Source organism: Sturnira hondurensis, unplaced genomic scaffold (genome assembly GCF_014824575.4).
Source record: "Sturnira hondurensis isolate 20B ecotype Veracruz unplaced genomic scaffold, ASM1482457v3 Scaffold0008908, whole genome shotgun sequence".
Classification (NCBI taxonomy): Eukaryota; Metazoa; Chordata; class Mammalia; order Chiroptera; family Phyllostomidae; genus Sturnira; species Sturnira hondurensis.
This window is the reverse complement of record NW_028081539.1, coordinates 3976113-3991305: the sequence shown is the minus strand read 5'-3', so window position 1 is coordinate 3991305 and position 15193 is coordinate 3976113. Positions and strand designations below refer to the sequence as shown.

At 41.4% G+C, this 15193-nt stretch overlaps 1 protein-coding gene across 14 annotated transcripts in view; it reads right to left on the bottom strand.

Moving 5' to 3' along the window:
• DST (dystonin) overlaps positions 1-15193 on the bottom strand; it is a 442077-nt gene that overhangs the window by 117444 nt on the left and 309440 nt on the right. For 9 of the 14 annotated variants that reach the window (XM_037056335.1, XM_037056336.1, XM_037056337.1 and 6 more), the window contains 9 exons: positions 15023-15172; positions 13893-14108; positions 13560-13709; positions 12496-12729; positions 11129-11281; positions 9523-9756; positions 8547-8822; positions 4755-5303; positions 3628-3804 (listed from right to left, as the gene is read on the bottom strand). In XM_037056335.1, the coding sequence (XP_036912230.1) occupies positions 3628-3804; positions 4755-5303; positions 8547-8822; positions 9523-9756; positions 11129-11281; positions 12496-12729; positions 13560-13709; positions 13893-14108; positions 15023-15172 (2139 nt within the window). The remainder of the gene's footprint in view (positions 1-3627; positions 3805-4754; positions 5304-8546; positions 8823-9522; positions 9757-11128; positions 11282-12495; positions 12730-13559; positions 13710-13892; positions 14109-15022; positions 15173-15193) is intronic. The other 5 variants (XM_037056344.1, XM_037056346.1, XM_037056345.1 and 2 more) reach the window with 1 other exon arrangement.

Genomic DNA, 15193 nt, shown 5'->3' with positions numbered 1-15193 from the left:
AATTCCCATATGTCTGACTGTAGATGAACTCATCCCTGGCCATGGGCCCAGGTTTCCAACAGCCTCTTGAATGTTTCCATCTGGGTGTAAACAGTCACCTCAAATTCAAAAAGCCAAATCTGAACCCATCATCTCATTCCCTCCACCTGTACTTCCTCCTGGGGTTGCACCTCATTACCCAGGTAATAAACCCGAGGTTCCTCCTGAACGCCCTCCTTTCCACGTGCAAATCCACCATCGAGACCTAACAATTATACCTGCTAATTTTTTTTTAAAATCAGACTTCTGCTTCGTATTTCTGGATCACTGTAGGGTAATCTCTCACTTAATTGGAAACAGCATTCTAACTGTGCTCCCTGCTCCAACATCTTCCCTGAAAGAGAACCCCCCAAAGCGTTCTGTGGAAAACACAGATCTGACTATGTGTATCACTCCCGTCTTTAAACTCTTTCAAAAGATCCCTATTTCCTTCATAATAAACACAAAACTTGAGCATGCTATAAAAGGTCCAGTGAAATCCATTCCTTAATTCTATCTTTAGGCCTTCCCTAGCTCTCTCCTGAACCCTATTTAAGTACCCCCCCCCAGGAGCTCCTGTGAATATCACTGGATTGATTTGCCTCTTCTATCAAACTAACTTCCTCAAGAATTAGAAATTTATCCTGTTCAGGTTTCTATTATTACTGCCTAACCCAGTGTTTGCAATATAGTAGGCCTTGATAAAAGTTCCTAGAATAAGAAGAAACCCAAAGCACTAATTCAAAAACATACAAGCACCCCTATGGTCATTGCAGCATTATGTGCAATAGCCAAGATATGGAAGGACCTAAGTGTCCATCAGTAGATGAGCGGAAAAAGATGTGGGACATACATACAATGGAATATGACTTGGTGGTGAGAATAAAATCTTGCCATTTGAGACAACATGGATGGACCTAGAGGGTATTATGCTAAGTGAAATGTTTTGGAGAAAAGATAAGTACCACATGATCTCACTTCTATGTGAAATATAAAAGACAACATAAACGAACAAACAGAACAAACACACTCATAGGTACAGAGAACAAACTGATGGTTGCCAGAGGCTAGGGGGTTTGGGAGGATGGGTGAAAAGGGGGAAGGGGTTGAGACGTACAAACTGGCATTTACACAGTCGTCCCGGGGACGTAAAGTGCAGCGTAGGGAATACAGTCAATAATATTGTAACAACTATGTATGGTGTCAGGTGGGTACTTTATCAGGGTGATCACTTCACAAGGTACATAAATGTCTAATCCCTATGTTGTACACCTGAAGCTAATATAAGATTGTATGTCAACTATAACTGAAAAAACAAAAAAAAATTAAGGAAAAAACAAAGGGGTATTTAGAAAAGTTTCTGGCATAAATGAGTGAATGAATGAGTAAATTGATGAAGATATCAGGTGGAAGACTTAAAAAGATCCTTCTCTATTTCAGCACTCTACCGCAACTACAGCAATGAAAATAATCAAGACACAAATGCTTAAGCAATAGCAACAATTTCCTCAACTTATTTTTATAGCTGAGAAACGGTGGCAATGTCCAGGCAATGGCACAATGTCAGAAAGCCCACCGAACTGCAACCGGCATGCGGTCTCTGGTTTGGCTAGAGATGTCACTCCATGTGACCAGAGGATCTGTGTCAGAGGGAATCTGCTTGGGAAGGTCTCCCCGAAGTCTAGTTACAGAGACGTATTATATGAGAAACTCCTTAAGGAACTTGACCCGTGACCAGATTGAAACCTAAGCCGCAGGGACAACTCATTTGCGCTGCGTGGTTATTCAGGACATAAAAAAAAGGTTAAGGATTCCTCCAAAACACAGCGGTTTTAGAATGTGAGTTCCCCAATGGCAGGGGTAGGGTTTTAACATCTTTGCATCTTCACAAAACCCAACAGCGGGCCTGGCACGTAAGTGTCTAGCCAACACACACGCACACGCACATGCAAGTGCCGCTGCGGTTCTAGAAAGTCATCCAGTATCAAAGTGGCCCCCCCAGCATTGTCGAACTTAGAAACGGATTACAAAAGAAGCATTCTTTTCTCTATCTTTCTCTTTAAAACATCCCATGCTTTCTCTGTCCATAATTATGTTCAAGAGAGTCAAGAGTTTTTATTCCTAATATGGTAGGTATCAGGTTATAATTTAGCCATAATGGTGGTTTATAGTACTACTTTGGGGGAAAAACAAATTAAAGTATTCAAATGAGTACCATATACTGTTTTTAATGGACTTGAGTGAAATTAAAACATGAGAGAAGCATCAGTGACAGGGAATACTGAAAGATTATGACCTTGATCTCTAGCCTGGACCAGAAAGGGATGAACTTGGGCACTTGTCCAGCTCATAAAAGTTTCCTGACTTACAGCCACCTCAGAGACCACTGAGAGGTTTGAAGGTAGACTTGTCAGTCGACATGACCTAGCCCAATGGCTGGTCCCAAGCCCATTCCAAGAAAGAAACAGGGTCACCGTCCTCCTTTCCTCCCCACGTCTCCTCCCTCCTCTCTCCCAGGCTCCCAGCGCCCTTCTCTCTGCCTTGGTCTTCAACTGCCACACTGTACCCCAGGGTATGACTTAGCTCTTTTCCAGCCTCAAGGCACCAGTCTCGGTCAATTTGTAATGTGAAGCTCACTCAGTCGGGACAGGTTCACCTTGTGAACAGCACAGTAATGATTTTTGATTCTGTAACTAACAGATGTAACTAAATTCTGAAAGGCAGTTGTTTAACTGGCAATACAGTGTTACTTTCTAGCTATCACAGTGATAACACTACACTCATCTGCTGAAAGGAATTGAAGAATGGATTTAGGAAATTAAACGCTCAAACTCAAAATGACTGGTCATACGGATTAAGAATAAGATGTTTCCAAAATCATCTCCCCTTACGCTAGGGTGTTAAAATATGCTTTAAATGTAAGAGACAGAGACGCTCCCGGCCACTGTAGGTACGGCTGAGGCCTCCACAGTTATACCGTCCCCACATCAAGCCTGCGGTTTTGAAGAAGCAGGTAGACGTTTTGAGAACTGAGCTGGGTAAAGAAAGTTTGCATCCCCATGAATCATGGGAATCTCAACAGGAATACTAATCCTGGTCCTCAGAGCCCACACGTGACAGTGACACCCCTTCTCCCTTGACACTTGCCCCTTCTTCAACAAATATTCACTGAACAACCACAATGGGTCAGGTCCTATTTTAGCTGCTGGGGATATGGCAATGAACAAAATAAACAAAAACATTTGCCCTCATGGAGTTTAGCTCTAATGGTGGAGAAAAACAATAAATGAAATAAATATGTATAGAGATAAACAAGTGGCCCAGACAGTCTGGGTGTTTGTCTGTAGAGGTGGGTCCGACAGCATGCAGGGAAGAAGCCATAACAGCAATGTCAACCCAGCTCGACGACAGGAGAAGAAACAAGCATTGGAAATAGAAATAAACGGACGGATGAGAACTGAAGTTATAACTCCCTCTAGAGGGGGAAATACACTTTTCCATCCTTTGTTCCCCTTCCTTAGGTGAAACTGTCACAAGACTGGGAAAGTGAAAGTTTTTCAGTGTGACTACTGAAAGGTCGGGTCCTCTCCCTGCCTCTCTCCTCTTTACCTTGGTCTCCTCTAATTGCCTTTGCAGGTTTTTAGGGTCCACAGCAATGGGTTCAGATAAGTGTTTGCTCGCTGTGGCCTGGCAAGCCTGGAGCTCAGAAAGAAGTCCACACGAAGCATCTTCGTAGTGTTGATATTTATCCACCAGATCTTTAAGATTATTCCCAAGGACACTGCACTAAAAAAAATCAAAAGGGTGGAGAATTAAAATCTATTATGGTTATTTCTGATAAATCACCTTAGAACCTGAGTTCTGTACCTTAGGAAACACCAGACTTTGACCAATGTGAGTTGAAACTACAGGGCTAAGACTTTTTTCCTTTAAATGAAGAAGCATGCTCTAACAAAGTCCAGCTGAGGATCTGGACATCGGTCATCAGAGGAGGCTGATCTACCAGGCCCATTTCCATTAGGTTTTATACACCACGTGTCTAGATATGTATGTGACGGAAAGGTTTTCAAGGTGCTTAATGAATCACTTCTATATGTTACAAAAGATTAACACAAGGAAGGGAAATGCTCTAGATCAGAATGAAGCAAAGACCAAGAGTCAGCGATGCTCTTCACATCAATTGTGCAGCTTTGGTCAGGCTGTTCAACACACAATCAGGGGAATGTTCTCTTCCTTTTGTTTTAAGAAAAAAGCAACTCTTTTACTTGTCCAAGGGAATACGGAGCTGAAACAGTCTGTGACTCATTAAGTATTAAAATAATACACTGATCAAATATGTCTGTAAAACAAACACTGGCAGCACTTGTGAAGGGAATTGTCTGAGACAAAACTAGTTCTCAAGCTTGAGAAGCCGCAAAAAATTAGCAAGCCATTCTCATTGCTTGGAGACAAAACATAAACACCATCTGGTGGTCAAATTGGGTATTACCGAGTTTTAGAAATCCCTCAAAACTGAAAAAAAAAATAACTTTAGGCTCCTAGTCTTTAAAAACATTTTTTAAAGTAAAGAAGACAAATACAAGTGAGGTCAACAAGATAAAATTTTAAATTATCTTATTTTCCCTGCTTCCGTTTTTAGGTTTCTCATTTCTAATCCAAAAACAAAAGTTAAGAGGACAGAATAAAAACTATAATCACAGATTGATCTTCCCCTTAAAAAACAAAAGCCAAAGTACCTTAGAGTAGAGAGACCTGAACCGATCGGTAGCATGATCCAGTTTGCTCTGGACTTCCCTGTGAGTGGCCGAAGTGTCAATACTATGCTGGTCAGCCTTGCCACCTCCATCTCTTCTGCTGCAGGATTTGGCTGCTTCTAACACCCTGTTCCCAGAAATTGTGATGTACCTCAAGTCCCCTTTGTGAGAAATGACATCTTCTGAGAAACTCTTCTGCCTCTTCAGTTTGGTCATTAAACCAGTGAAGTCATCTGCACCCGCCTCCAGGTTTTCCAGTTCTTGTTCCGACTGCTGCAGCCAGTGCTCAAAGTCACGGTAGTCAGCATCGAACTTCTCTAGTTCTTCCTGCAGAGAATGCGTTAGCTTCATTTTCTTTTCCGACTCAGCCAGTGCAGTTTCGTAATGCGCTTTCAGGTCCTTCATGTTCTTTTGGAGTTTCTCTTTCTCCTCAGGAGAGAGATAGTGACCCTGTTTCTCGAGCAAGGCTTGTGCAGACTGAGTGGCCAGGAGGACGGCTTGGTGCTGAGAGACGATCTTCTCATGCTGGGCCTGCGTGAAAGAAATCAAATGCGCTGTGACTTCAGGGCAGTGTCGGGGTGGCGTGGAGGCTGGGGGAGCTCTCTGCTGCCTCAGAACCTACAGACTTACATGATCTACACAAAGACAACTTGCTTCTCATCAACCTTTCCAAAATGCACAGTTTCTGCCTTTTATTGGAATTTCAGAATAGCAAAAGCTACATTTTAACATTCTAATCGCAATTTTCAGAAAATGTCCAATCTTCTAATTTATATCATATAAATATGAAAGTACTTATACATAATCACATAGGGTAAGTACTGTTTTTGAGAAGTTTGGGAGGGAAACGTAACAGATTTCTCTTCCAATTCTAAAACAAGCATCTACAATCAGATCTCATGTTACTCATTGCTTCCTCACAATCATCTTAAAAGAAACGGCTAAGGTCTTCACCTAATCACTGAGCAAATGGGTATACCATTATTTATTATGAAATGATCCTGAAAGGACACCTAAATAGAAAAAATTTTTTCAGTTTTTTTTTTAAGATTTTATTTATTTATATATCTTTAGTGGGGAAGGAGAGAGGGAGAGAAACATCAATGTATGGTTGCCTTTCGTGAGTCCCCTGCTGGGAGTTAGCCTGCAAGGAACCGGCCTGCAACCCAGGCATCTGCCCTGGCTGGGAATCGAACCGTGATCGTCTGGTTCGCAGGCCCACGCTCAATCCACTGAGCTACGCCAGCCAGGGCAAATTTTTTTCAGTTTTAAAGATATAAAGTTAATTATGGCAATAATTAATCAAGAACAATACACATTCACAGAAGCCCAATGAAGTGAGAGAAACACACGATAAAAGAGAATATTGCAGCTAACCAGCTTCACTGGGCCTCAGTGTCCTGCATGTGGAAAATGGAGAAAATGGAGCTACAGGGCCCAGGTTCGCTGAAAGGAGTCTCTAGTGTCACACACGTGGAACACTGCCCCAAGAGCCTGACGCTGGCCAGGGGTCAAAATGCCCACTGAAGTCAGAAAGCAGAGCTTCCGGTGGGTGTGCCACCAACAGGTCACGGGTGTGCAGAGCTGGCGATCAGCCCTGCCTTCAGGGAAGCTGGCAGCCTTGAAGAGGCTGAGAGACCCTTTCTCTCCAGCCAGAAGCAGCTTCTTTTATTCACCCCCGCAGGCCATGCAAACATGACCAAAAGGATAACAATCCTTACGGGCAATTTCCCACATTTCTCATACTGGCTTTCATGCAGCCAAACGACCCGATGCCAGGGCCCTTGTTGCACGCCTGCCCTCGCCTGCCCTCTCCTGGCCGGTGCCAAACACTCCAGGCTCTCCCACCCCCACCTTCACCCCGCCTTGTGGGTGCTTCCTGAGCGTTTTCCCCAGTTGTTCTCCTGACTAAAAACAGCTCTTTCCTCAGACATCTGCTTGGCCACCCCCCATCTACTTGAAGTCTTCGCACAAATCTCACCATCTCATTGTGGTCTACTCCGATGATCCTGTTTAGCTCTGAAAATTGCTCCCAACCCTACACTCCACCACCATACCCAACTCAACATTCCTCTTAGCAGAAAGCTACCTTCTAATATCCCATAGAATTTGGTTATTTATTGCCTGCCCCATCCGCCTCTCTCCTTAGTGTGTGAGCACCAGGACAGGGAATTTATTTTGCTCCCTGGGGGACCCCAAGGGCCTGGAACAGTGCTGGCACATGGCGGGGAAATATATGCTACGAACTAAAAGGCTGAGAAGCATCACTGTAGGGTGATTATTCTCTTATAGGTCTGATCCCAGACAGTCAGCTGAGAACAGACTCATTAGTATTTGTATCCACACTGTCTGCAACAATGCCTGCCACTGTGGCAAAAGATAAATATTTTTATCTTAATAACTTTCCCCCTTCAAGCTATGCCTTTGATATTTGAATCACCTTCATATACTATCCTCCAGCAGGGCCTCTGCACACAGTAGGCTGGAAGGACACACAGAATACCTTACAAATGGTCTGATCCATCGCCTTCCTTGTACAAATGAGAAAACTCAGGGTGCAGGAGAACAGCTTGGCCCAGGACATGTGGCACAAACACAGACCGAGACACAGAGCCCTGGCCCGGCCCTCGGGCCAGCTCTCCACTCTACCAGGAGATGTGGAATTTCTAAAGCACTTTCGGAGTCTCATACTTTTAGAAGTTAAAATATCGGAAGGCAAACGTCATGTTGTGGCTAAAAACACAGGCTTTCCTATTTGGCCTCTCTATATGTTTGAGTCAACCCACTGGTGTTTTTCCCTGCTTGGGTCAAGTTACCAACCTTTCCTGACTTGTTTGTAACTGACTCATAATCCTTTCGAAATACATCCAATTTTTCATTATAGAGGCAATAACAATATGGCCTGTAATTGCCCCTTGACATTGTGATGCAGTAAATGCTTCCTCACTTCCTCTGGCTTAACTTGAATTTCCTGTAACATCAAGAACCTACCTCACAGAGAAAATTCTATTCCAAAAACTCCAACTTGCAGGAAAACACAAAGAACTGCACAAGTTCCTAAAGTCCCGTCTCACTACCAAAAGCCTGACCCTGAAATACAATGATCAATTACGTGACACTTTAAAATGGTTTTCCAAAAATTCTTTTGCTCCCGTAGTGGGTGGCACTTCTGTTAGCTTTGATTCCAATGCACAGTGGGTTTTTGGAAGGGCTCTCGCTCCTCTTCCCAACAACAGCGTTCCCTGCACGGAGGAGCTGAGGCGCAGAGAAGGCACAGCCAGCTGGTCTCCAAACACCGGTTAGAAGTTAGCAGGGTGGCTGAGCTCATGGCCTGGTTTTAAATCCAAACTCCATCCTCACTAAACGTGTCATTTTAGGCACGTTACTTTTCCTCTCTAAGTTATAGTTTCCCCATCCGTAAACTCAGAATAAAAACCTCAGAGAGTAGCTGTGAGAACTAAAGGAGTTAAAATGGGAAGAGCTAAAAAGAGTACCTGGCCCACATAACTGCTCTATAAATCTTCGCTTTAGTATTACTGTTTCTCTTAATTCCTTTTAACCCTGCTTTACTTATAAAATGCCACATCTAATGACTTATTCCTCATTGCTTTTGACTTGCTTAGAATTCTCACAATTTATCTTTGACATAATAACGAACCTAGGAAAAAAGACCTGATATTCAAAGGTCATTAAGGTTTGAAAAGATAACTCGTGTGCTAAGTTGTCTCTATCTTTATGAACACAGAATTTTACAATATCGTTAAGACAACAAACCTTAACTTTCTGGTACTGCTGGTTCAGATTCTCCTCTGTGGAATTCTTCTCTCTAACTGGCCCACCCACATCCGTTTCCAACAGGTTGCCATTAACTTCGTCCTCTTCTCCAATCGACGACTTGCTGTCGCCTTCTTGAAAATGAGTCCCATTCTGTTCAATAACCTGTTTCTGGGTTACCCCTGCCCTTTCTGAGTCTTTGTCCACATGTGACAGCCAGTCCAAAAGGTCTTCTATTTTGGTTTTGCTCTCTTCCAGCTGCTTCACAGCTGCCACCTGGGTCGGGGTGGGGGGAGAGGGGCAATGGGTATTCGGAATATGGAAAAGATATTAGCTTTAAGACATCCCCAATGTGCATATTTATATCATTTAAAATTAGAGTGGGGATACTAAAAACTGGCATACATTGAACACTGAACACATTAAAATTAAACCTTAGAGAAATAGGAAGTTTCTCTGAAGTTTCCACTGTTCTTAAAAATACATTCCAAAATTTTAACTGTAGTAATGACTGAGTCCCCACACATTTCACAAGTCTCGCAACCCCGCTCAAACTTTTTTTAAAAGTTAAGCAAAATGAAGAACCAAACAGAAACAGAGGCATGAAAAGATGCAACAGACAGCTATCAGAGGGGAGGGGGCACTGGAGGGAAGGAAGGTGAAGGAACTAGCCAAAGAGCATCCGTGTACGACGCAGACGGCGAGATGATGGCCAGAGGGAAGGGGGGAAGCAGGTGGTGGGGGAAAACTGGGACATCTGCAATGGTGTCAACAATAAAAATAAAGAAAAAATTAAGCAGGCTAACTCTTCAAACTCTGTATAATATTTGGTCAGTTATAAACCTGGAAAGCCAGAATTCTGGTTCCTGGTGCTAATTGTTGCTTACCACTACCTGACGGCACTTAATGAATCCAGGGGCTGTTACACTAATTATTTCCAACAAAGCAACAGTGTACCACATAATCAAATAAGGACCTTTTCAGTTTCTTCCTTGATTGCTGTCGTCACAACTTTATCCAGCTCCTTTCTCGACTGTTCGGCCTTTAAATTAAGTTGTTCACACTTTGTCTTAGCCTCATTGAGCTTCTGTTCAATCAAAGCCTTGTCTTCTCGTGACAGCTTTTCGCCATTCTCTTTTAAGAAGTTCTCAGTGTTTTTCACTATTTCTGCCAATGCCTGTGCACTTCCTTGCATATCTTTCTGTAATTCCTTATAATAGAAAAGAAAAAAAATCTTATGAAATTACCACCTATTTAATTTTTCCAAAGTTGTAATTCTGAAAAGAGAGGTGAGCAAAAGAAGGGTAATCCAGCACATACAGGCTGAAAAAGAACACTGAGTATGTTCATTAGAGTTGGCTTATTTAAATCACAATATTTAATATAATTTGAAATCTCAAACAGCATTAAAGAAAGGTATGAGATTTTCATGTTTGACAAGGAGACATGGTTTGTAAGACATTGAAAACAATGAAGTATTCAGTATATGATCTGTATAAACTCACATATACCAGTTTTACACTAGGTAAGTGCATTTATAAAAGCTTTTAAATACTTGACCATATTATGTATTGTTTCTAAACATTCATTTTTAACATGTGCTCAGGATGAAAACAGGTAGTTCTGTTAGTTATAAGCTAAGCTGTTCCTAAAACAATGTCTGTACTAAAACAATCTCTTCCAAACACCAGAGCTCCGTGATATGTAGTGTCTGCTTCCTGGTTTCAGGTGTCAGGAAGCTCAGCATTAAGGATTCTGCTCAGCAGGGACAGCTTCCTTCTGTCCAGATTTCTCTATGTGTTTGTTCTTCTCTTCCTTCTTTACTTGGCATTTTAGTTCCTTATACTGTACTTTGTTTAAGCTTTCATATTATTTTCCCATGCTTTCCAGACTCCTCAAAGTTTTCTGAGTATTTGAACTGAAAGAGATACTTACTGAACCACAACACTGTGACATTAACTGTGCCCGTCACTGAACACCAATATTGACCTAACTTTTGTAATGACATGGCAATGGGTTTGAGGCCAGTGAAGAAACTGAGGCTTAAAAAGATTCAATTACAAAGCTAACACGTGTCGTGTCTGGGGTGGGATCAGGAGCTAGCTAATGACAATGAGAACATTCTTTTCTTCTGACACCAAAATAAAGATACCTTTACCCGTCATTATTGTGTGTTCCCTCCATGGAAAGAGACAAACTGCAGGGAAGGATAAAAGGAATAGGAAAGAGCTAAGAAAGAGAAAGAACCCAAGCTGATGGGTATTTCACCTGATTTGAAAGTGAGTGGACTGGCCTTAAATGTATCCAAGTCTGAATTCATCACATAAGGTGTTTCCACTACCAAACCTCCTTTGTATTTTGTCCACTCAATATCTCGCCAAAAGCCAATCAAGAAAATTATCTGACTTGCTTGAAGTGGGAAAAGTAACTCTGGTAATGTGTACACAGCTCAGGAGGCCTGGAGTATGCCCTGTCTTAGAGAAGCTACAATGGCAGCTATTTGTCAATAATCCTAACCGCTTTCCAAACAATAGTAATCAAACTTATCAACACAGAACTAATCATGCCAAACCAAATTCTACCTCCTGCTTGGACTGGTACTTCTTTAGCTCGACGGTGCCGTCTCCAATCACGAAGGCCTCCTGGTGCCCAATCAGGCGGTTTTCAGTCTGGGTCAGGAGATCACAGATGCCCTGGAGTTTCTCTTTGTACTCCTGCTGACGCTCTGCCACGTTCTGGAGGGGAACAGAACCAAAGCATCTGTAACAGTGGTCACACACCCACTCTGACAGCTCCTTATTAGAATACATTTTGCAAGTTTCCTCTAAAAAAGCTTTCTGAGTATGCTGTAAACATGATAGCAGTGGGGTACAAACTGAGCAAGGTGACACAGAAAGTAAGAGGCTGTCCCATAGACAAGGAAAGTGATCGTGTTTGGGAGAAACTGCTCAACAGAATACTGGCCATGCACATGTGTGAGAGATGGAACTTCTGACCGACAGGAAGAAACATTCCATTTTCTTAAGCTCTTGAGACCTGCGACACACACAATTAATTCTGTAAAAGGATATCAAAACAGAAGTTAGTCATGGTTTGTCTGTTAATATATTTGATATGTGCATATAGGTTATCATGCTAGAGACAATGCCTGGATGCTTCGAGAAATAATAAAAAGGTGGTTGCATGCACTATTTTTACTTAATCACTACGTCTAATTCCATTCCCACCTCTTCATTACTCATTGCTCCTGGATGCAGCACTCTAATACAATTCATTAAATCTTTCTAAGAGATTTATTTCCTAAGTCAATTGCTTGCATCTTTCATTTTCCTATTACACACACACACACACACACACTAGTTATTCGTCTTATAGCCACAGAGTGTGTTTACCAGGAGCCTAACATAGGCTGGGCAAGGTGCTGAGTGTTTTATATTCATTATTTTATCAGTGCTCACAACACTACCAGGTAAGCACTGTTACTATTTCCAATTGGCCAGTGACAAAACTGTGGTCACATGACTTGTCCCGGGTCCCACAATGAGTGTGTGGTGCCCTGGGGTGTGGAAGGAGGTGGTCTGGCTCCAGAACCCTGCTGTCTCATGCTGCCCTCTAGAAGGGGGTGCCCTTAACCTTCTTCACGCGTATGCTCATCAATCTTCCCCCTGAAATTTCTGAGTGTATCTACATATCCTACTCCTAGAAAAAAAGGGAGGACTATCACCTGAAAACAGTAGTTTCAAGGGACTCATGAAAATTAAAATCAATGAATTATAGCATTATCACAGAAAGTTACACTGTTATACATTGTAGAATCTATGTATTATACCCTGTCTATTAATTGCCTCTCCATAAAAATCTCTCCCATCATGGCATAAACCTTGGGCATCTGTATGATAGATTTCACACTGAAGAACTAAAAACAAAGAATCCACAGAGAAGGGCAAACCTTCTGGTCATCCAGGTCTTGTTCTAGCTGTAACTGAATTTCTAAACGTTCCACCTGGGCAGTTACTGATTCCTGTACATCCAGAAAACGCTTCTGAGTTTTGTTTAAGAGCCGCAGCAGCTGTTTGCTCTGGCTGGGAGACAGATCTTGCGCGTGCTCAGAAATGAAGAACTGCACATCGAAGGCAGTCGTCTCCAGCTGCGTTTTTGTATGGCCCAGGTCTTTCAACACACCCTGCGGACAAAGCAGTGCAAGTGACCAACAGGGAGTGAGGCCGTAACAGACAGTTTATATCAACAATAACACTTATTTTAAAAATATGCTTCTTGTATCAAACTCAAGGTTTTATTGATATTTTTATTTCGTCAAAAACCATCTAGTAAACATGGTAATGATGCAATCACATACTGTGGTAATTAATATTATATATAAAAAGATAAACCCTCTGAGAATATTTTAACCTTGCCCACCACATCACACTTCAAATGACACTCTCACAAAAAGATTCAACTTATGTAAATTTAGCACACTGAAGGGTAACAACATTAAAATATTGCTTCCAATATTTATAGCACCCATGCTATTGTGGTAGCACATAAATGAGACTATGGGGAATTTGAAACATAAATTAAGTGGGCCAGAATTTCAATTTTCTGGCTCCTGAGTCAGGAGCCTAACCATCATTCATGGGGCATACTGTTCAGATTAACTTGTGGGATGGGGGAAGGCATGACAAAAAAGACTAATACCAACACAAAAATACCTCTTATACCGTGATGTATTTATATGATTAATATATACTATTATATAAATCAATACATAAATACAAATCTCAGCCTGTCAGTGGCCGTAAGAGTCACAGGAGACCACTGGGACAGCAACAGAATGATCACCAGTTGAGACTGTTTCATAGTTGTGTCAACTGTAAATGAATACTTTGGAGAGACAAAGAAAGGAGACAACCCTGTAGAGCTCTAGCAAAGTCATGCGTTTTTGTAAACATTGATTATATTAAATCCACAGGTTTTTAAACGTGCTTTCTGTCTCACTATTTTGATACTTGCCTTAAGAAACTCCAAACTCTGCCTTACGTCCTGGGTACCTTGAACATTCCCAGCCTCCATATCCTTCACAGACCTGCTCGTCTCTGCTATCCAATGTGAGAACGACTTCAGTTTGTGCAGAAGTTCTTCCTGGGAAACGGCTAGTTTTGACTAGAAAACAAAATTGTGTTCATTTCTCTCTGTCCTCAAAATGCAAATGCCTATAAATGACAGTTCTGCCTTAAGGCTTCACACTCTGAAAAGAAAATACTTCAGTTTATGATTAAATTTTTAAACAATCAAATTTTCTTCACCACTCCAATCTGACTCTGTGTGGAACGTGCCAACGCCTACCATTTCACAGTCGATTGCAAGCACGATGTGCTCCATTCTTTCTGAAGACGCGTCGCTGAGGGAAGAGAAGGCATTCTGCAAACTTCGGTGGCTTCTCCTCAGTTCCTCAAGGTGGTCTCTGGGGAAGTTACTGGGAAGAGACTTTAAAAACTCTTCCGCCAACTTCATGTCTTTTCTTAAGATAACAGCAATTGGAGCCAATCCCAATTCAAAGGCCTGCAAAAAACATATATAGTTGCACTTACCATTTTTATTTTGCTATGCAGAAACATACATTCACCACTACTGTAATGCAGTAGACAGTGTAATGGAGAATACAGCTTTTTGAAGCTATTTATAACTAAACACTAAATAGCTTAATTACAGTGGAAATTCTGTACAGTTTAAGGCTTGGCTCTGAACTAGGTTGTAAATATGGACCACATTTAGAAATAAAAGTTTTTCAAGTAAAAGAAGAAAAATCAATTTCAAATATATATGAAAGAAAAAAACAATAGGAACTCAACAGGTTTTCGAGAGTGAAATTTTGTAATATTGTAAACTAACAAAGTATATATTTTCTTCCCCAAATAATCACAATTTACATATTTAGGACTTGACAGGGATCTTTGGGAAGCTTTCTAAATTGAACACAGACTGCAGTGGACAGCAAGGAAGAAATCACATTAATATGTTAAAATCAGTGCTACCTTATAATGAATCAAATCAGATACACAAAGCAGGATTGTAAGCATTAAATATTTCCAGAGGATGAGAGAGTCACCACTGTTTGTGTGTTAAGAGTAGTAAAATCAGATGAAACAAGTACAAGATTCAAGTGTTTACTGAATAAACTCGGTTACTGGCACATCTAATCTGGAATAAACCTGACACACCGGACCTAGGCACCTTCTAGCACTTTAGGGTAAACATTTATCTGTAAACCAAAGATGCATCACTTAAGAAGCCGAAATTTTGTTTAGACTTTAATAATACTTATATCTATATCTCCATATTCCAGACAGAACCATTTAGTGACAAACACAAATATAACTAATATTCAAAACACAAATGTAAAGAGTTTTGCTTATTTTTCCACCTTAACTTAGTGGACTACCATCCATAACAGGCAAATACTCATCAGTTCTTACCTCTAACTGTTTAAGTTGGTTCTTCAAAGCTTCTAGATTGTTATCCAGAGACTCTGGGGTATTTAAGGGAGACTTCATATCTTGCAGCAAAGCCAAATACTCGTGCATTTTTGATGTGTGCTGTAAACACTGCTGTAGCTCCTTGGAAAACTAAACACAAATTTGGACATT